The sequence below is a fragment of the Dermacentor silvarum genome, chromosome 8, assembly GCF_013339745.2.
Source record: "Dermacentor silvarum isolate Dsil-2018 chromosome 8, BIME_Dsil_1.4, whole genome shotgun sequence".
Taxonomy (NCBI): Eukaryota; Metazoa; Arthropoda; class Arachnida; order Ixodida; family Ixodidae; genus Dermacentor; species Dermacentor silvarum.
The window spans coordinates 171760172-171783306 of record NC_051161.1 but is presented as its reverse complement, the minus strand read 5'-3'; the positions used below and the strand labels follow the sequence as shown (position 1 = coordinate 171783306).

The 23135-nt window shown below is 46.9% G+C and overlaps 1 protein-coding gene across 3 annotated transcripts in view; it reads right to left on the bottom strand.

Moving 5' to 3' along the window:
* The window catches only part of LOC119461843 (MAP kinase-activated protein kinase 2), a 329640-nt gene that overhangs the window by 144369 nt on the left and 162136 nt on the right, over window positions 1-23135 (bottom strand). For all 3 annotated transcript variants that reach the window (XM_049672746.1, XM_049672747.1, XM_037723215.2), the window contains exon 7: window positions 17234-17358. In XM_049672746.1, coding sequence (XP_049528703.1) covers window positions 17234-17358 — 125 coding nt within the window. The remainder of the gene's footprint in view (window positions 1-17233; window positions 17359-23135) is intronic.

Here is a 23135-nt window from a genome sequence, read left to right as displayed (position 1 = left end):
CACGTCTGCGGTTACTAAGCAGCTCCGGGGGTGGCCCATGACGTAGAATGAATTGACGAAGCAGGAAGGTGGCAACGTCGCGCGCTGTAGCTGCCAGAAGTGCCGCAGTTTCAGCGTATCGTGCAAGGTGGTCAACTGCCACAATGGCCCAGCGGTTTCCAGCCGATGTCGGAAGGGGGCCGTACAAATCGATGCCGATGCGCCCAAAGAGCCGGGTAGGGCAAGGTAAACGTTGCATACCGGCTGGTGAGAGGCTGGGTGAAGATTTTCAGCGCTGGCAATCGGGGCAAGAGCATACAAACTTCTGAACGTAGCTGTACATCCCTCGGCAGTAGTACCGCTGTTGAAGGCACTGGTAAGTCTCGAAAACGCCAGAGTGTGCACAGTGTGGATCGGCGTGGAAAGCTGCACATATTTGAGAACGCAAGTTGCGAGGTTCTACTAGCAACTAAGGTCCCCGCATGTTCCATAGGTAGCGTAAACCATTGTTCAAATAGGAAAGGAGAATTTCCTCGCCGCCCTCTACCCCTCTCCTGACAGCCATTTTCCGCTCTCCTATTGGATGAGTCTTGACACGTGAAAAATAACGGGTGCGGCTTTCGTTATCGCGGGAACACAGCGCCATTAGTGAGCGTAGACACACCAGGACAAATGTGGGCTGTGCGTGAACGTAGGCTTTTCACATTTTTCAAGACGTGCTCGGCTGCAGCACGATGCCGAATTGCTGTGCTGTTGGATGTTCGAATAGCATTGCCAAGGGGGGGGGGGGGGGGGCAAGCTTTTTTGCGGTTCCTTGTGGCAAAAGAAACCTCACATGACGAGTGATATGGCTCCACCGTATCGGAAGAAAGAAATTTGACTGCCACCGAGGGAGGTCATTACTGAGGGAGGTTCTGATCGCTGTTCTCACCCAATTAGTGATGAACGCAGGAAGGTGGGTGCATTCGTGAGTTCACCATCACCCAACGACTGAGTAAAAAAAAAAAGTCCCGGTTTATGCTGTGGGGATTGAGGGTTGCGCCGACATGATTGCGCGGGCTTCACTGCTCTGCCATCCCTCGCCAACGTTCCCCGCTGGCCTCCTTCCTCGCCCGCGCCGCCTAATCGGTTCCCGCGGTGGCGCTGCGCACGCGGCGGTTGGCGGTGATGGCGGGGTGCTGACGTCACTACGCGGCCGGTTGTCGGTTGCTAGCGGCGAAGCGTGGACTTCTCTCCGGGACCAGCGCACGGTACGTTCATGCTTTCCTCTCGTCCGCCGACACCTTTGTGACTAGGACTGGAGGTCGCGCACGGTGCCTTTGCCCGTGCGGGGAGCGCGTACTTTGTGCTGATCCTTTCCCGACGCTAAGCCGACGAGCAGTGCCATTAGTGCTCGCGCGAGGTCGTACCCCGCCGAGCCGCACTTGCCGAAAGCCTAAGCCGAAGGATATTGCCCGTGCTCTCGCGAGTTGACCCATTGGTTATCGCCAGAGCAAGTAGCATAGCCGCCGGGACTTTTCCTAGCAGCGTGTCCCAGCTTGAGCCTGTGCTCTCACCGCGACGTGCTATAGGCGCCTGTTATTGTATTTTCGCCCTGGTGCGGGACCCCTTTGGCTCCCCGCCGCGCGGGCGTTTGTGCAGTGCTGGTGCCGACGGTTTCAGTAAACGGTTTCCGTCAACTCAGGGCTTTACTGTGTTTTTGCGTGCGTCGCTCGGTAGCCCCTTGCGGCCTCTGAGCTCGCACGTGAGCGGTGCTGGAGGCGACGGCTGACGCGGCCCTGTGGCTCGCTAAGCTCGAACCCGCGGTGGTTGGTCTCCTGTAAGACACCAAGAACCCACAATGCTCTGCGGCGAACAAAAGGGCCCATTTTGGCAATATGAATACCAGCATGACTTCTCATAAAATGAGCATAATGGAAGAGTCGCCAATTAAAGAGCAAAATGCAGAAAGCGTGCGCACACACGGGAACCAAGGCATATAGCTGAGGAGGAAAGAAAAGCGCACTTAATTTTGGAAATAAAAAAAAAAAACATGTTGAGGGTATTTAGCACATAAATGTCTCCGCCGTGCTATGTGTGCATTGTTTGATGTAGCTCTTTGTTTTCGTAAATGCGTCAGGTAAACAGAACACCATTCGATTCCGTGAAACAATCAGCAGTAGTAAAGACTGCTTAGCATTGCATTAAACTTGTTCTACGTTTAGTTTTCCTCGTCTGAGCGATGCAGATTCTACTAATAATTGAAGGTACTAATATCTTATGTAGATATCTTACGTACGAACACCCTTGGACGTCAGCAAACAACGAAGATTCGTTAACGCCTCGTCGCGCTCTTATCACCATGAGGTGAGGAGCCCGTTGCTCCCTAAGAGCTTTGTTAGCGGCGATGCGATGACGGTGAAAGTCTGAATCAAGCTTCTGAAATAGGAGCACAGACCGATGAAACTGCACAATTCTTTGATGGACGTTGTCTTGGGGAACTCGGCAACGGCGCGAAGCTTGTCGGGGTCGGGGAGAATTCCATCCTTGGATATGACACAGTCAAGTATCGTGAGTTGCCATGCAGCAAATTGGCACTTTAAATTTCATTGTAGGCCGGCGTTCGATAAACACGTCAAAACATGCCGGAGGCCTTCGAGGTGCGTGGTGAAGTCGGGAGCGAAAACTACAATGCTGTCAAGATAGCACAAACATGTGTGCCACTTTAAGCCTCGCAGAGCTTTGTCCATTATACGCACAAACGTCATAGGCGCATTACAAAGTCCAAAAGGCATGACATTAAACTCGTACAAGCTGCCGGGCATAATAAAGGCTGTTTTCGGCCGATCAACTTTTTCTATAGGCACTTGCCAATACCCTGAGCGCAAATCCAGGGATGAGAAGAATTCGGCTCCTTGTAGGCAGTCAATTGCACCATCTATGCATGGCAGGGGAGAGATGACCTTGCGAGTGATCTTGCTGAGTCGGCGATAATCGACGCAATACCTTACAGAGCCGTCCTTCTTTGTAACAAGGATGACAGGAGAAGCCCACGGACTTTTCGAAGGTCGAACTACTTTGCGTCGAAGCATGTTGTAGACTTGTTCATTAACCACACGATGTTCACTGGGAGAAACGCAATACGGACGTTGCCGCAATTGTGGTTGAGAGCCAGTGTCGATGTGGTGCATTACAGTTGATGTACGACCCAGGGAAGGTTGCCCCACGTCGAAAGACGAACGAAATTCTGCAAAGCGAGAGAGCAGCTGGGAACGCTGGGCCACTGTAAGGGTTCCAGCGATGGAGGAACCAAATACATCTCTGGGCAATGCATCAGATGTAGAAACAGCACTGAGCGTACGGTAGGTTGTGGAATTCGCGTAGTCGGCCACGTCGATAATTTGCACATCGTCGATGGCTTTCACGGTACCAACACATGCTCCTCGGAGCAGCATGACAGTGTATGGGCAAGGTTTGCAAACGAAAATTGCACTAGTGCCCTTTGTGATCTCCACAGTCGCAAAAGGTAGCAACAGGCCCTTCCTTTTCGCGAGGAAGCAGCCAGATGGCGAAAGTAATGTAACGGCGTCCGAGAGGCCACTGCAGCGCATGGACACGGTGCATGGCCACTGCAGTGCATGGAAGGAACCTGAGTGTTGGCTTTGATAATTATTTTCCAGGAAAGCGACGGAGTGTCAGTGGGCAACAAATCTAGCAGCAGTGAGAGCTCCATTTCAGCCCATGCGGAATCGATAATGGCATTGCGGCGCGAGAGAAAATCCCAGGCGAGTTTGACATCGTGAGAGCAGGAGGAAATGATGAATTCTATCGCATATACGTCTTCAATGTCAACACGAGCAGTGCAAGACGCCAAGGGTCGAATATGCTAAGCACTGGCTATGCGAAGGGATAGTCCGGAAAGGGGTGTCATGACTAGAGGCCGGATTTTTAGGCATTAAAAAAGCTCGTTTTAGGCGCCAAAAATAGGCAGGCAAAACAATGTTTTAGGCCTCCACCGTCGTAAATATAGGCACAATAAATTTTTACATACATGCAAATAATTTCAAATGAAGACATGTGCAGCCTATATCTACAATAGGAAAACAAGAAATGTTATTGTCTATGATGGCACAAAGGCGCCAACAGTTTAGTATAGCCGTGCAATTGTCCCTTAAAACTGCTGGACTAATAATGACGATCAATTGGATTAATTCAATAAGCACACTTCTCATATTCATGTTCAATGGCCACTGTACTCGAGCGTCGCATATAGTGAAACAGGCATGAAAAAGAATACTTGAAAGCTGGGAATACTTATTAAAAAAAGCGATACTTTATGTCTACTTGACGCAATTAAATTAAGACACAACAAAAACATACAAATAACAAATGCAAGATAGACTACGATTTATTAAGAAATTAGCATGTTCTTAAATGAGCACTGTTAGGTACAACTCTTGGCAATTTTCTCATATACAATGACATTATCCAAATTGTACAGGCAAGACGTCCCAACACTGCCAAATACACTTCCGCCCATTTGAAGTACACGTGTTTGAAGAAATATGTTTGGAGATAACGTGGAACGTAGTCTAAGAATCACTGTGAAGATTGTGGAAACAATAGCAAACTACCACCATCTTCAGATTTTTCGATTCAAAATTGTGCCTCTTGTCACTGAGAATGATCCCGTACGCTGAGAAGGAACACCCGACGGCGGTGAACACCCTAAAAAGTAAATTACAAACAAAACAAAAGCCTTGTGCACATCACATTTTTCTTTCTTGTTTTGCTCTTCACTCTCCTTTTCCCTGACGGCTCTCCGCGGTTTCGCATTCGCCAACCGCTCGCGCAATGTCAGCGCGGGGGCGTATGCTGGCCGGCGCGTCCCATTTCAATGCTGCTAGCAGTTGTTTTCCGGGAGTTGGTTGAACTAAAGGACTAGGGTGAACTCCATTGAGTTCCGAAGAGCCAATGTTGCCCGGTAACATTAATAACGGTCTCTAACTGCACTCGAAAGCGAAACTTGAGGCTAAATAGTGTTCATATAGGCGCCGATATTGAAAATAGGCATTTAGGCAAAAACGCCAAAATAGGCATTTAAAAGCACTATAAAAACACTATAAAAGCCCTTCTTAACCTCTAATTCGTGCTCATATATCAAAGTGGGGCGATAGGAGCGCAAGAAACAAAAAAGGCATTTGCCTAAAATCCGGTCTCTAGTCATGACATTCCGAAGTAAGCGGCTAAGTTTGGCAACCATAACACATACGGCTGCTCCTGTGTCCACGAGTGCAGATGTGAGGACACTGTCGACAAACACGTCTATCACATTGGACTCGCTGCGATGAGGACATGTGCAGTTCGACTGTTAGTTTTCCTCTTCCCGAGTTACGGGACGAGGCTGCATCGGCGATAACGAGCGACAGTGTGGAGATGGTGAACGGCGGGTGTTCTGAGACGGGCGGTATATATGTCGGTGACACACCGGAAGGTGGGTCGTAATACGGACGGGTCGAAAGGCTTTTCATGGATGATGCAGCGCTGGGCGGCTGCACACGATTACAGTAACGGGCCACGAGACCAGCGTAGCCGCAGGCAAAGCATATAGGCCGGTTGTCAGATGTATGCCACCGGTTCGCTGTGGCTGGTCCAGTCCACGTCAGAGGACACGCTGCATGGAGCGGCTGGTAATAGGACTGTATGGTGGGCTGCACTTGTGGCCTAGCCACAATGTCGGCATAAGTGAAAGGCACAGCTGGAGAGAGCGGGTGGGGCTTCGCGACGACTTCAGCGTAGCTAAGCGGTGCTGGTGCTGGGGCCTGTTAGGGTGGTGCCAAGACCTCTGTGTAGCTCAGTGGCACAGACGCATGAACATGCTGGCGTTGGCCTGGCAAGACTGCGGCGATTTCTTGCTCTGTCGCACAGTGGAGCGGAGGCATGAAAGTCGAAGTGGGCTGTTGTACATGCGGCGGCTGAGCAAAGGGAACCAAGGAGAGTTGGTGTGCTACTTCCTTCCGAATGAACGCTTTCGTTTCCGCAAGCAGTGAGGCCTGGTCGCAGGAGGAAGCCAGACCAGCGATGTGTTCGGCGCGTGATGAAGGCCGATGAGTCAACGAGCGCTGCCTGCATAGCTCCTCGTAACTTTGGCATAAAGTAACGATTTCTGATATACATTGTAGATTCTTGGCGAGCAGCATGTTGAAAGCAGCGCCTTTCTTAACGTCTGATTCCAACATTGTCGCGTCTACTCGCTTACACAAGTGCAGGACATCTTTGACGTAGCTAGTGAAGGACTCTCTCGGAAAGCTTCCATAGCAAGTTTGTCGATGTGCATGTTCTAGGCCAAATCTTTGTGGAACCACGCTCCGAGAAATTTTTGACATTTTATCTTCTCTATCATCCTATTTTCAAAAAGAATAGCTGAATTGCAGTTACATGGTTTATTAGTAGGAGCAAATATATATTTGGTTTTGGAAGAATTCATTTGTAGCTTATTCTGTTGTAACCAGCAAGAGAGTTGCTTCAGGTAATTGTTAACTTTCAATTCGAGCTCTGTTATAGTAGCAGTTGTTTTGGTGTTGCTGACCTAGAGCGGGGGGTCCTTTCTTCCCTTCGTCGCATCTGCAAGGCCATGAACATACAAAGAAGGAAGAATGCCCTTGTGGGGATTGAGGGTTGCGCCGGCATGATTGCGCGCGCTTCGCCTGCTCTGCCATCCCTCGCCATCGTTCCCCGCTGGCCTCCTTCTCCGCCCGCGCCGCCTAACCGGTTCCCGCGGTGGCGCTGCGCACGCGGCGGTTCGCGGTGAGGGTGGGGCGCTGACGTCACTACGCGGCCGGTTGTCGGCCGCTAGCGGCAGAGCGTGCCTCGTGGACTTCTCTCCGGGACCAGAACACGGTACGTTCATGCTTTCCTCTCGTCCGCCGACACCTTTGTGACTAGGACTGGAGCTCGCGCACGGTGCCTTTGCCCGTGCGGGGAGCGCGTACTTTGTGCTGATCCTTTCCCGACGCTAAGCCGACGAGCGGTGCCATTAGTACTCGCGCGAGGTCGTACCTCGCCGAGCCGCACTTGCCGAAAGCCTAAGCCGAAGGATATTGCCCGTGCTCTCGCGAGTTGACCCATTGGTTATCGCCAGAGCAAGTAGCATAGCCGCCGGGACTTTTCCTAGCGGCGGGTCCCAGCTTGAGCCTGTGCTCTCGCCGCAACGTGCTATAGGCGCCTGTTATTGTATTTTCGCCCTGGTGTGGGACCCCTTTGGCTCCCCTCCGTGCAGGCGTTTGTGCAGTGCTGGTGCCGACGGTTTCAGTAAACGGTTTCCATCAACTCAGGACTTTACTGTGTTTTTGCGTGCGTCGCTCGGTAGCCCCTTGCGGCCTCTGAGCTCGCGCGCGAGCGGTGCTGGAGGCGACGGCTGACGCGGCCCTGTGGCTCGCTAAGCTCGAACCCGCGGTGGTTGGTCTCCTGTGAGACACCAAGAACCCACACCCTTCACGCGGTTTATATTACCCGCCGTGTTCTGAATGTGCCAAGACTCGAGTAGTAGCCTTTTTCGCCAGTTTGTCTCTGTTTGAAGGATTTGGGTTTCTTGGAAAGAAATCTTGTGGTCGGCGTCTTCGTAATGTTCGGCGACGGCGCTGCGTATTCGGTTGAATGTTCTGACGCCGTTTTCTTGTTGTCTGATTCTTTCTTTTAGATTTTTGGTTTCCCCGATGTACGACGCCGGACAGTCGGCACAGCTGATTTTATAAACGACGCCTTGAGCTTTTTATTTTGGTGGATGGTCTTTTGGTTTAGGAATGAGGATATTCAAAGTGTTCATCGGTTTATGCGCGACTTTGAGGACTTCTTTTTTCAGTATTCGGCTGAGAGCTTGGCTGGTACCTTTGACGTATGGGATGGACACTCGTTTCTGTGGTCGAGGGGGAGTCAACGGTTGTAGATCTCGTAGTTTGTTTTTTTCTTTTTTGTTGTCGCGTTGTTTTTCGAATGAATTCTGTTGTATAGTCGTTCCTTTTGAGTTCGTTGAGAACCGTTCTCCTTTCTTTCTTTTGATCTGATTCCAATGTGCAATGAGTTTCGACTCTTTTCAATAAAGAATTTACGACTGATGCCTTGTGGTTTGCCGGATGGTTGGATGAGAAGTGTAGGTAGCGGCCTGTGTGGGTTGGTTTTCGGTAGACTGAGAATTTTAGATTGCCGTTGGTTCGTGTAACTTGTACATCTAGGAATGGTAGCGATCCGTTTTGTTCGCGCTCCGATGTGAACTGTATATCCGGGTCTATGGAATTTAAATGGCTCTGCAGGTTTTCGACTTGCGACTCCTTCACGATACAGAAGCAATCATCCATGTACCTGAGGAAAACTTTTGGCTTCGGGGAAAAGGTACTCAGAGCTCTGTCTTCGATATTTTCCATAGTTAGGTCAGCCATGGTGACGGAAATTGAGGCCCCCATTGGAGTTCCTTTTGCCTGCTTGTAGTAGCTGCCTCGGAAGGTGAAGTAGGTATTTGATAGGCATAGCTCGAGAAGGCAGCAGATCTCGTCTACACTCAAGGGGGTTCTCTCGTCGAGTGTGTCGTCGCGTTCCAGGGCATCCCTTGTTGCGGATATAGCTAACTGAATGGGTACTCTGGTGAACAAAGAGATCACATCAAAAGAGACCAGGCATTCATCATCTTCGAGGCGTACATTTGATATGAGCTTGATGAAGTTTTCGGGGTTGCGCACGTGGGATGCTGTCCTTCCAGTGAGTGGTGATATAATCTGGTGCAAGTATGTGGATAGTGATCGAAGTGGGGAGCATGAAAAGTCTACGATTGGCCGCAAAGGGATTCCGGGTTTATGGAGTTTTGGCAAGCCGTAAAAGGCTGGTGCGGACCCGTTCCTGCACATTAATTTTAGATAAAGATTTCGAGAGCTTGGGTGGTTTCGGAAAATTTCGACCAGCGTCTTATTCAGTACTGATTGGGTCCTTGTGGTGGGGTTCTTTTTTAATTTTTCGTAGTCCTCGCTGTTAAGGAGGGTAGATGCCTTTTCCTCGTAGTCCTGCATGTTTAACATGACGGTTGAGTTGCCCTTGTCCGCTGGTAGAATTACAATGTCCCCATCTTCCCTCAGTAATCGCAGCGCTCTTATTTCGTCAGACGACAAGTTTCTTTCTCTTCGGCGGTTGTTATTGCACCTTATTATGCCTATTGCTTTTATTCTGAGCGGTTCCCGTACTTTAGGGTCCAGCTGCTGGATGCTGCTTTCGAGGGCGGCGACAATTTCGGGCAGGGGGAGGTTATCTGTGGTGACGTTGAATTTATGACCTTTTGCCAGGACTGAAGTCTCTTCTGTTGTGAGTTTTCTCGATGATAAATTCGTTACTGTGTGCTTGTCCAACATTCCTGGTTTTTCGGTTTGCTTGATTAAAGAAGAGAGTTTGTTCTTCTGCGTTTCGCGGTGTTTCTTTTCCTCTGAGGATGCAATGGTCTTCGCAAACGAATCAATTGATGAAAAAAGGTGATGGGGTACCTTGTATTCGAGCTGAGCTATGCCTATCAAATACCTACTTCACCTTCCGAGGCAGCTACTACAAGCAGGTAAAAGGAACTCCAATGGGGGCCTCAATTTCCGTCACCATGGCTAACCTAACTATGGAAAATATCGAAGACAGAGCTCTGAGTACTTTTTCCCCGAAGCCAAAAGTTTTCCTCAGGTACATGGATGATTGCTTCTGTATCGTGAAGGAGTCGCAAGTCGAAAACCTGCAGAGCCATTTAAATTCCATAGACCCGGATATACAGTTCACGTCGGAGCGCGAACAAAACGAATCGTACCATTCCTAGATGTACAAGTTACACGAACCAACGGCAATCTAAAATTCTCAGTCTACCGAAAACCAACCCACACAGGCCGCTACCTACACTTCTCATCCAACCATCCGGCAAACCACAAGGCATCAGTCGTAAATTCTTTATTGAAAAGAGTCGAAACTCATTGCACATTGGAATCAGATCAAAAGAAAGAAAGGAGAACGGTTCTCAACGAACTCAAAAGGAACGGCTATACAACGGAATTCATTCGAAAAACAACGCGACAACAAAAAAGAAAAAACAAACTACGAGACCTACAACCGTTGACTCCCCCTCGACCACAGAAACGAGTGTCCATCCCATACATCAAAGGTACCAGCGAAGCTCTCAGCCGAATACTGAAAAAAGAAGTCCTCAAAGTCGTGCATAAACCGATGAACACTTTGAATATCCTCATTCCTACACCAAAAGACCGTCCACCAAAAGAAAAAGCTCAAGGCGTCCTCTATAAAATCAGCTGTGCCGACTGTCCGGCGTCGTACATCGGGGAAACCAAAAATCTAAAAGAAAGAATCAGACAACATGAAAACGACGTCAGAACATTCAACCGAATACGCAGCGCCGTCGCCGAACATTCCAAAAACGCCGACCACAAGATATATTTCCAAGAAACCCAAATCCTTCTAACAGAGACAAACTGGCGAAAAAGGCTACTACTCGAGTCTTGGCACATTCAGAACAAGGCGGGTAATATAAACCGCGTGAAGGGCATTCTTCCTTCTTTGTATGTTCATGGCCTTGCAGACGCGACAAAGGGAAGAAAGGACCCCCCGCTCTAGGTGATCAACACCAAAACAACTCGCCACCCCCCCCTGTCCCTCGTCAATGCATTCCCGTGACTAAAGGGCGCCCTGCACCGGTCATCCCAGCCGATCAGCGACGCCGAAGCCCCCCCCCCCCCCCCCCCCACCCCACCCCACCACCTATTTTGTCTGTCTAGAACAGGTGCCCGGCCAAGTGTCTCCGCACCTTACGCTCTCTCCCCCCTCCTCTCCTTTGTTACGACGGACCTTTTAAAAGCGGCACACCGCCACCTCCAAAGAATACCCCCTGAAGAAGGAGCCGAATTGGTTCCGAAACGTCGGGCTAGTAAATTTCCAGACAGGTAATTCTGTCGAAATGTTTAGCTTCAAGTGCAAACCACCCACTTTTATCCAAATTCATGCTTGTCATTTCACCCAGTCAGTAAGAAACAAGTGGCAAAATCGCTTAGTCTCATCTCAAGCTGAGGTGAAAGCATTAGGTATGTTTTGTTGCAATTACTGAGATTGGCTGTTTGTTTTCACGCTGTTAGGACTACAGAGGTGGCGCCAAGCCGTAAATGTGGTTTGATTTCTAGATCACAGATGGCGCCCCAGCATTAGCACTGGTGATGCGTTGACGATGCGAATGCTACAAAGGCTAATTGTTCACTGCATCATTAGTTTACTGCTTCACTCTGGCATGGTAGCGAGCAAATCCCAATAGACGCCAAGCAGATGCTGTGGCCCAGGTGAACATTTATAAGGGCACTTGCCAAGGAGGCTGCTAGGTAACTACTGAGAAAGCATACAGGTGAAGTGAAGCCCCGCTGTCACATGCATGCAAATGCAATGTATGGTTAGGTCAAAACATTTTTTTGCATCAGTCCAAAAACCATGTACCAACAGGATGGCAAGCAGATGTTGAGCAAAAGACGCCGCATGGATCTCAAGGGGCCTTCCCATTGGCTAATAATTTCTGCAGCTTCCACAGTGCCGCTTAGATAAAAGCAGATTTTCACACTTTAATCAACTTTTGCTTCTTTGCGGAAACTTCAAGTCACACAATCACCACTTCAAGTTAAGTGCAAGAGAAGAGAATCGTGTAGGACAAGAGAATCAATCACTCAATCATTTTATTCATGTGTCAGTGTACATGGAGGGGTGAAATGAAAAAGCTGCCAATAAGGCAGCTTGACGGGTTCTCACCCCCGAACGTTTAAGCAGCAACCGTTTACTGCAAGCAAAAAAAGTAACAAACAAATAATGCATGTAGAAGTATTTCGCTCAACTAGTACAGGTATAATATAAATATAAAGTAGAAAAAAAATTAACTTGCATGCTGGCTTATACAATGTTAAAGCAAAGTTGAAGTTTGTGAGCCAGGTTCAACTGAATAAAACCGATTATATAGGGGGAGCGACACAAAGGAACAAACTATGAAAAAAAAAACGCCTAGTGCGGTTAAATTTTCTAACACAATCTCATGATGATTAAAGTATTTTAACAGTTTTGGGATTGTACTTTTTGAGCATCTGCTCTCCATAATTAGTACGGTTTAGTGGCACATTGCAGCACTCCCAATTTCTTGTATATGTGTATTGGAAATGTAAGTTTCGCAAGGCAAGTTAGATTAGAAAAGTGATGCCGTTTTTCTGCTAACAATGTTTTGCTGAGGCAATAATCATAAAAGTTTTCCATAGAGATTAAACCATATCTTTTAATTAGAGGAGCCGCTGCAGTGTACCCTGGAACATTAGATATAGCTCTGATTATATTATTTTGGGCACGAGCGAGTTTTCCTATATTCGTTAACGTTGCATTGCCCCATACAAGAAAGCAGTATTGTATGTTAGAAAGAAAAAGCGAGTGATATAGTAACATGCTAATGTTCATGGGTCTCTATTCCTATAAAGTAAACCTGTTATTCGTGACAGCTTTGCTATTGTACAATCAGTCTGCATGTCCCAGAGCATATCGCACCTAAAGATTTGAAACTGCTGACTATGTCATTTAAAAAGAGTGAAAAATCTGCTGGAAGTTGCTTGCCCTTTGACCTAAATACAATTGCCTTGGTTTTCTTCACATTTATGGTCAGTCCGTCACTTGAGGCCCAGAGCGCTAGTTTAGAGCGAATTTCATTTCCTCGGCGGAATAGTGCCATGGGATTGCTATCCGGAATGAATAAGCTTGTATCATCCACATACCGTAAAATTCCGAGCAAGCGCCCCAACTCGGGCAAGTCGAAATTACCGGCAAAATTAGGGGGGGCGCTATCCAGGAACGGTACCACAATTCAAGATGGCAATGACAGAACGTTCCCCGCCAAAAAAAAAAAAAAAGTGCAGTGGGAATGGCATTCAAATTTTATTGAACATGAACTTTATTCAGCCAAAGATATTGTTAGTGGTGTTTATCACTCTCAAAACCACCGAAAGAACTACAGAAAGAGCGCATCGATGCTGCACTGACGCGTCGCCGCGACCGGCGACACCAACGTTGGTTATGCAGCTTCTATTCAAGGAAAAATTATGTCCGCTAGAGTAAAGTGACGCGTAATGTTCACTTTATTAAAAACCATGTCCACGGTAAAACGTTTAGCACTAATGAGAGTTCCGATACAAGTCAAGCTCAGCTGCAGTGCATGGCTACAGAAGGCGGACAGCGAACCGAGGCTCGGCCATGCTCGCATCGCAGCTGGTGGCGCCGCAAATATTTATTTATTCATATTACCCCACAGGCTCCAGTGGAGCATTGCGTAGGGGGGGCTACAGAAAAAAGGCAATAAATAAGCCATAAAATTAACTACATAGTAGGAAAAAAACAAGTAAATTTGTACATTGGAAGGGAAATAGGAACACTGGTAATCATAAAAAAAAAAGATATATTAATACAGAGTCAAGAGAACATATGAAGTTTGTGGGGTCTCACATGTGCTCTTGGGACAAAGGAACGACAATACAGTAGTGCAAACAATCACAAGGGCATTTATTGCACTTTTCATACACTAATACATACTAGCCGAATTACAACCAATAGAACATTCACACGGGCGCGCGACAAATCAAGGAAGTCCGACTCACCGCGACCCGATAGCGAGCGAATATGTTCGCCCCATGTTATGACACCATCGCCTAGTCGTTCACGTGTACAGTCACGCGAACGGTGGCACGCTCGAACGATCCGTGTTCGTCCATACCGGTGTCCTGCTCTTAGCCTCGCGCGACGGTCGCGCGAAGCGGGCCGGCGCACGCGCGCAGCGTTCGTGCGTGTTGGTCGCCGATCCCAAGCCAAAGAGAGAGCGCCTCCAACCTTTTTCTCCCAAATCACCCCACCGTTCGGTCGAGTTAGCATCGCGACACTCGCGCCATCTCCCGCAATGCGCCGCAACCACCACGACCGCTGCCGGGCCTAGCCACGCGGAGAAGCCGGACTACAGGAGACATGCGGGGAAAACAACATCAGGGGACGCGTGAGAGTCGCGCATCCCCACAAGTTCAATTGCAATTTCATATGCAATATGAAATTCATATCATATCATATCATCATATCAGCAAGTTTTCTTCATCGTGTGAAATTATTGCGAGGAGAGGGTAAAGTGGCAACGACGGTAAGAAAACATTGCTGCTTGGGAGCGTCGGTGGTTCGTTCTGAAGCGCCGTCTGCTACAGATTCGAAGTGAACTGGAAAAGGCCTAGCGACGATATCGGTGATGAGTGATTAGCAGCAGTGAAGCTGCCGGCTACGCGAGAGCGTAGCCGCGACCACTCCTTTGTCGCCGAGTGGTCACGTAGCTGTGCCTCAGGGAAATCCTCTGTGCCGTGCGAGAGGCAGATCTCGCCGTCGGCCGGCGGTCCGTGAACTACAGACCGCCAGCTGCAGTTTGCCCTGATGCGCACGTGTGCCCACTCGGGCGCCCGAGTGCGACCATGATTCGATGAAATGGCTCATCGGGGCACCCCGATGCGCACCGGTCCTGATCAATCTGTGTGATATCATTAATGAACAGAATACAAAGGTAAGGTCCTAAAATACTGCCTTGAGGTACGCCACAAGAAATGGTTTTCAAGGACGAAAGGTGATGACGAATTGCTACACACTGCCTACAATTGCTCAAGTAGGACTGAATCATGTTGTGCGCTAAGCCACGTATGCCATATAATTGTAGCTTGCGCAAAAGTAGACTGTGGTTCAAGGAATTAAAGGCTTTAGCGAAATCAATAGATACCTAATATAAAATTTTTACGTTCAATGTTCTCCAATATAAACTCTTTCTGTGTGAGGAGGGCGAGCTCTGTGGACCGGTACTGCCTAAACCCAAATTATGTGTTTGTTATTAGGTTATGTTTATCTATAAAAGACGACAACCGAGAAAGTAAAGCTTTTTCTAAAACCTTTGAAAGCACAGGCAAGATTGATATAGGCCTGTAATTGTTTAAATTATTCCGGTCTCCTTTTTTGCTGGTGCATTATTTATTGATCTTTATAAAGCGTTCGACTCACTTGTTCATAACAAACTTTTTGCTAAATTGGATTCTATTGGTATAACTGGCCCAGCATTGCGATTATTACGGAACTATTTGCGCGATAGAGAGTACACTGTATCAATATCCGGTACTTACTCACACCCTAAAACAGCTAACATTGGTGTGCCGCAAGGATCTATATTAGGACCTCTCTTGTTTTTAATATATATTAATGATCTCTCACAGTGCCTAAAGTCATCTGAATCTATTCTTTACGCCGACGATACCACTATTTTCTCCTCAGACAAAAGCCTTGATTTATTAATGTGCAAGCTTAACCACGACGCAGCAAACATTGTAACTTGGTGCCGACTAAACAGATTACACATTAATACTGCAAAATCTAGCTTTGTCATTTTCACAGCTAAGCAAAAGCTTATCTCGGGGTCTCCATCACTAACCTTTGCTTCCAGCATACTTTATCCTACTGACAGTGTAGTGTTTCTTGGCGTCACATTAGATAAACACCTAAAATTTGATGAGCATGTTTTATCCTTAACCAAGAAGGCAGCTTATGGAATTAGAATATTAATTAAAGTTCGCAATTTCTTTAATCTGAAGACACTCATCTCTCTTTACCATGCTTTCATTCATACGTATATTAATTATTGCATATCATCATGGGGAAACACGTATCCCGCTCATTTATCCCCACTGCAGCATACCCAAAATAAGCAATTCGCATCATCACACGTAGCAATTACACATCAGAAGCATCTTCATTGCTCAGTTCTAATGGCATTTTATCAGTACAGAAACTAAATAAATACTCCCTTGGAATCTGTAAACGGAAAGCTCCTGTTCCCGATAATTACTAACAGCCAATATCCTCACTCCACATCTACTCGATTCGCTTATACTAACAGCTATCTATTACCAAAACCTAGAACTAATTACGGTAAATTGACTACTAATTTTTCAGCCATACAACTTTGGAACTCATTACCGTGTCATATTAACATGATCTTTCATTTTTACACATTCAAATCAAGCCTACGTGAATTTTTGCACTCAATGTAATCATTTCATGATTACCATTTTATTATTAACTGATTTGTGTTATTAAAATTGTTTCCGATGTTAGCTAATGACTTATTTAATACGGTGTTTGGTATGTTTGCATATAGCTGCTTGTATTTACATATCTTACTCATTTTTAATGGGAGGTCCCCTGTACAGTCTGTTGACTATGGGACCTCCCTCTGTATGTTTGTATAATCTCCATTTGTAACCTTACTATCATGCACAATAAAGAACTCTCAACCTTGTGGTCAACCAACCTTGTGAAGGACCCCCACCTTGGCGATTTGTAACTGCGTTGGAAAAGTACCACTAGCAAAACAGAGATTAAAAATGTGTGTGAGTGGCTCTACAATAAGATCTGCAACAAATTTTATTGGGCGGACCTGTAGTAGTCACAGGCAGTACTGTTTTTCAAACCTGAGATTAGAGAGATCACCTCGCACTCAGATATGTTGCTTAAGAACACTGTATCCTTGCACGATTCTTTATGATTACATGTGTTGGTATCCACAATAGGAGGACGATCCATATCTACAAAGTAATCATTAAAAATATTTGCTAGTTCTTTACCGTTTATTAAGGTCCCATTAATCTTAAGCTCAATGGGTGCCTCACTGCTACCCAAATATTGTATGTACTTTTTTCCCAGGTGAGTGACGGGTTGTCTGTAGCTTGTGCAAAGGTGCCGTTAAAATATGAAGGGAACACAACACTGTGTCTTCATTCCCTTCTGTTGTCCTAGGTGCTCTTCCGCTTAACCTGCAGTTATGCAGTGCCACCAGTTTGTTCTTTTCAACACAATCCCCAACTAGCTCGATTTTTTCGAAAAGAGACTCAGCGATCGTCACTTTCATGGTCTGGGACATTTCGTATGGACTGGTGTTGAAAGCACACATGCGCTTAATATTTTTGTCCATTTGACATTTGTAAATACAGCACAGTTTTGTCAAGTGCACATCAAGAAAGTTTTGTTGTAGTGCCACACACAGCAGTTGTGCCAGCTAGCTAGCTCAAAGCTAGCTGCTGGGGAGGCGGAATGCTTCTTCGTTGATGCTATGCCCCATCTATAAACAAGCAAACACTCAGAAGCAAGCCCCAGCTGGGCCCTGCTTTAATCCACTCACCATCCTGTGAGACATTCTTCCACTCCGGGTTGGGGAAGTCGTACTGCCCAGCGCGAATGCGCTTCTTCATTCCAGGAGAAATGGCCAGACCATGGTTGCTGTAGAATGGTGGGAACCCACACAGCCTGCATGGCAGGTGTACAAACACAGGGCTTAAACATATATTAAAGACAAGAAAATGACAATTGTGCCAACAGGAGTACGAAATTACAATGGAAATGTTAATATTGACCATAGCAACACTTTAGAAAGAAGTACACAGATACCATTGCCCTTTTTACCCATGTTTATTACGCACCAATTTCTACATCAGATGCTTTTTTGCTAGAATGCCTTAACAAATGCCAAGTTTCTTGCAATTATACATCAGGCTTTTGTTTTATTAGATAAATAGCCCAGTCACTGCCAGACAGCCAGCACAGTACTTGTTTTTAGCTCTCTGCCCCACACAGATGACTTGGGCAAATTCACTTGGTTCACATTTCTGTTTCCAAAGATGAGATCAGCTCATCCACCCTAAAAAGTGCTAGTTGCTTACAGTAAGAGCTGGCTCGACAGGTTCGTGCACCTAGTTGTACTTTTGTCCAAACAAGGCTGTAAAAAAACAAAAGACAGAAAAAAAAAATTCACAGACGATTATGCTACTCCGCTAATGCGAAATATGAGCGCAGCTGCATATGTTTTCAAGGGACACTAAAACGAACTGCCCCTTCGAACTTCCCGCACTACATGTTCGTGACGTCAAAGATTACAAATGCAGGCCGGTCGCGATTGGTCGAGAGCGATTTATCGCTGTTAATAAAACGCAAAATGAAATACATCTTTAACGTACATAAACAGCATTTGCCAACTTTTTAAACCGTTTCAAGCGAGGAAGTACAAGTTTAGCACAAAATTAAATAAATAAGAAAAAAATGGCATGGCGATACATCCGGTCGTGATAGTTTCGTAGTTTCGTTTTTGGTCAATGCATCGTCGCGCGCGCCTGTTCCGCTCTACGGTGTTTGGTTGCATGTTGCGTGGCTCGAAAAACGTTGACTTCGCGGGAAACCGCCAGAAAATGCCTCGTGTGTGTAGTGTTGAGGACTCTATAAATAACCCAAGGCGCTTGCTCAGGGGCAGCGGCAGTGTTGACTCGATTGTGTCCTTTCATGTGGTGTCGCGCGGTGCGCCCCGGCTCCCCGGCGTTCACAATGGCTCAGTGCTCTGCCGATGATAAAACGGCAAAAGAGCCAGAGAAACCGATGTGTGCTCTCTGCATTTCTCGCCCTCGGATTATGTGTATAATCTTGCCCTTGGAAAGTATCTTGGCGTGCCCCAGAGGTCAGTCCTTTCCCGAGCAGCTGTTCCCTCAATGCGGCCTTCATCAAACCCCCTACCGGTGCCCCTGCCGCAGCAAACTGGCGGCTCGGTGAGTGCTGAATGTCATTAAATAAAGCCACGAAATAACCATACCGAGTACGTGCACAACTTTTTACGCTTGTTCTGTCGGGAACATCGTCGCCTGGCGGACCGGACGCTTCGCCTTCCGTCGACGAAAACAAAGCTCTGCTTTCCGCCGGCTGCGCCGGCGGCTCACCGCCATCGCACGCGGAAACACCTACCGCTCGAGAACGGAGGATCATTTCGCGCTCCGTTTTACTGAATATCACTGAAATGCAGTCCTGCTTCCCTGACGAGCTCTTCGTTGCAAGGTTAAGCGGCAGCAACGGTATCCATTGCGGCGAATGCAAACGCAGTGACCATGCATGCAGCCATGATGCATCCAGCGCCTCGGCCGTTTACGCAAGCGGCGACGTATCATGGCGCATTCTGATTCGCTGAGAGCAATGAAATCTGTGACGACACTGCTTCAGCACCAAATCTGTGGCGAGAGAAATTGAGGAAGAGATATTTGGTCTTTGTTTACGAATTTCTCCGCTAATAACTGCACCCAACAAAAACTGCATGCATTCCTGAAGGTCCCTCTTTTATTCCAGCTGAACTTCCTGTTTCTCTTTAGTGTCCCTTTCATTTCATTCACAATAAATTGACTGTCGCGGACAATTTGTCTCGTGCGGCATGTTGCAAACGGAGCAAAGTTAGGCGCGACTGCCTCACTAATCGGGAGATCGCGAGGCAGCGCGTGAGTGAAGCAGGGGCACGATTCCCAGCAGCAGCCGCAGACAGACCTCTGCTCATGCAGCAATTTGTTTCCATATATGGTATCAGTGGCATCATTGGTTGGCGCATGCTACTCTGGCGCGGCACTACGCTTTTCGTCTCCACTTTCGCCGTAGCCTTCTCCTCCGCTTACCGGCTCGTGATTCCGCTGCCCCCTCCTCCTCTGCTTTCTTCCTCACGCTCTCTTTGCTATCGCTGTCTTCCATCCGCGCTTCGCGTTTGCTATTTCATCTTTCGCTTTCCTGGTTCGCTTGGTTATGAGGGACGCTGAGGGACGACGCCGACACTCGCAGCAGGAACAGGCGCCTAAGAGCTGTGCTCTAAAAGAGAGAAATCCGGCTTTAATTGTTTTAATGAGGAAAGCAATGTCATCCTGAGCTTTATTTCTCACAGTGGGAAGAACGAGCCGGAAAACCCAACTATTTCTCCTTGTTGCTTGCCATTTTCCAAGGCACTAGTACATGGTTGTCAAAAGTTCACAGAATGCTGCTTCCTGGGCACAAGAAAAAAACACACAAAGGCACATAACGGGAAATGCAATTTTAAGGAATGAAATAAATGCCTCCAGGATAAGCAGGAGGTCTAGCAAATCCCTTTTTCAAACTTCCTTGATTTTTTCAGATTTTAGATGACTTGCAAAGTGAAAACATGCGAATGCAGTTCACCAATTGGAAAAATTGGGCAATTACAAAGAAGCAAAACTTGGGGGAGGAGCTTACACCAGTATCAGGAAATAGGCTTTTGCTCAATCTTCCACTTGAGCATGATTTAAAAAGTGACAGACAACCCTGAGTCAAGTACCAAGAAATTTAGTCTGTGATATCACACCTTAGATGACCTGCGTACCACCCTTCCTTCCTGCCTATGTAGTACCTCATCAACCTTTTACTATCTCCTGATGCATATCACACCCCATCAACCCCAAACACACATTTCAGGCAAGCCTTGACAACACGTTAGCTGCTTTGTTTCAATGAGCTAAAATCTGTTTTCTCACAGCAGCATGGTGCTCTTTGGCTTTCTCCACACTAGCACTAATAAGTGAGGAAACCCCTTCTGCGTCTTCTGCAGGCCCCACCAAACATGGTGGAGCATTGCACTGTGAAGCAATGCTATGGAAGAGGACGTGAAGATTAGGACACACATGAAGCACACACAATCAACAGTTGGATGACAAATGCCATGAAGCGGACAAGGAATGTGCGCTTGTTATGATCCCATACCTTCATGGCATCTCACACAAAATAAAAATAATGTCAGCAAAGACTAAGTTGGTGCTATTGGCACCCATCAAGCTGAAGAAAATGTGTGCCAAAGTAAACAATCTGTCTATTTGGTGGGAAGTACATCGGACAAAATGGTAGGCGTCTGAACGCTATGACAACACAACTATGTCTGCAAAACATCACTGGCATGTGGGAACCTCGCTGCACAATGCTTGAGCTGTGCTTGCCTGAAACAACGTCAAAGAACTACCGTCCCCCAACTGAAATGCACAACAAACTAATATGTTAGCGCACCAACCGTAACACTAAGGAACAAAGAAATCGAACTTCTGAGAAAGGAAATTCATGCGCATGAATTAATGAGCTTATTTCTCCTGTTTACAACAGAGAGGAAGCAGAGGCTAAGGCCGTGTGGCCTGACAAAGGTTTCTGCTCCTACAACAATTCGGCACACAGCAGCATAAATCATACAGACAAACCAAATTCAAATGGAGTGTCGCGAGACAGAATATTCCTTTCATAAAAACAGAACATGCCTACAAGAAATATGAGAATCCAACAGAATACAGTTAAGGTTCATTTTGTTTCAGACCAACTAGTATAACCTTATGGGGATTGAGGGAGGCGCCATTGCGCGAGCTTCCCCTGTTCTGCCGTCCCTTCCCATACCCGCCCGCTCCCAAACGGTTCCAGCGGTGGGCCTCCACACACGGTGGTTTGCAGTGAGGGCGAGGCGCTGACGTCACGGCGGCCACGTTTCGGCTGTTAGCGGCGGAGTGCGGGGCTCTTTTCTTCTCCGGGGACCAGCACACGGTTTCTCCTCCACCGCTGTTTACAAACATGGTGGAGGCATGCTGCTCAAGTTGAGGATAATTGGCAGAATCAGTGAAATCTGAATTTGTGAAATTATGAAGGTGATGATCTGTGAATGCAAGGTGTGACTAAAAGAAAGTGCTTCGCGGGCTGGAGCATATCAACTCACATTCAGCCTTGACCAAGGTGGAGTGAGCTACCCGCGACCTGAAGTCGTCTGGTTATGCAAGCTGCTGTGTACTTTCGTCGAATTAGCGCTGCAGTTCGCTGAAGTTTATCGCTGTGGGAAACTGGGCAAGTTCCTCTCATGTGCTGTGCTTCCACACCTCACGGTTTGGCCACTCATGTGGTGTGCAAAGTATAAGGACCTTTATCAATGGCAAGAGCTTTGTGAGACATTCCTAAAGAAGTTCCCGAGACCCCTCCTGGTGAACTGGGATGGTGACCTTACCAACTCATTGTAGAATGTGCTCAGGCTTTCAAGAAAGCCTTTCTCCCGCAAGGTCCTGCGTTTGTAGAGAAGACTGCGCAAACCTTCAACAGTAGTGATGACATAAACCTTTTTGACCTGTGCTCAGAATGAACAAAACTATGTTTTGCATGTCAACACCGCATTATAATGTCAGTTCCATATCTGAAGCTGTGCTTCCTTCACGACACAGAAAGCAACCGAACATACTCGTAAAGCCGCTGCCTTGATGTCATCGGTGTAAAGACACACGAATAGAGCACATAAGTGACTCAGTCATGCAAAGAAAGAGGGGTTAGCAGATTTTTGTTTGTATGGAACACAAACACAACTATGGCTACTGCTATGCTGCATGCTCAAAACGTGAGACATGTACTCTGTTTAGAAGAACTTCTTGCTGGGCGAGTTGGTGCATAGCTGTATCGGGAAGCGTTGCGCGTACAAACGGACAAACACAGGAAAAAGACGTGAACGGATAGAGCGCAAACTTTCAACTGGTTTTTTATTTGTGTAGAAGCCACATTATGTAGACTGCTAACTGATAACTGATAACTGACTGATAACTAACTGCAAAAAGAAAGCGCTTTCAGTTTTCTTTACTGCAAAAACCCACAAGGACTCTGTGCCGTTCAGAACTAATTGTCAGTGAGAAGGGTTCATGGCAATTCCTAATTAGCCAGTACATGCAGAAACATTTGAGTGCGTTACAGGTTGAAGACCCATTCGCCACAAAGAACTCTGGTGATGTTGTGCATTTCTTGAAGTCCAATGCTCTTGTTAACTACGTATTTTCTGTTGATGTGGAGGACTTGTTTTATTCGGTACCTCATGATAACTTGTTTGTTGCCGTCAGAGAATGCATTGAAAGGAATGGCGAAATAGAATTTCAAAACTCCACTGGGGTTGCAGTACACAGCTTCATGTCCATCCTCGAATTTTATTTGCAGGCCACCTTTATATCTTTTAACGATGACTTTTACATTCAAAGGAAAGGTATTTGTATCGGTTCCTGTGTCGCTCCGATCCTATGTGATATACTTTTAGCTGCTATTGACAATACCCTGAATCATGAATTTTCTAACCAAGGGGTACTCAAGGCTTTTAGGTATGTCGACGATTTTTTAATTGTTTTATCCAAACAAATAACCTTGACCAACGCGGATTCTGTGAATAGCATTTTAACGCTTTTTAGACAATATGGCAATGGTTTGACTTTTACTCACGAACTGCC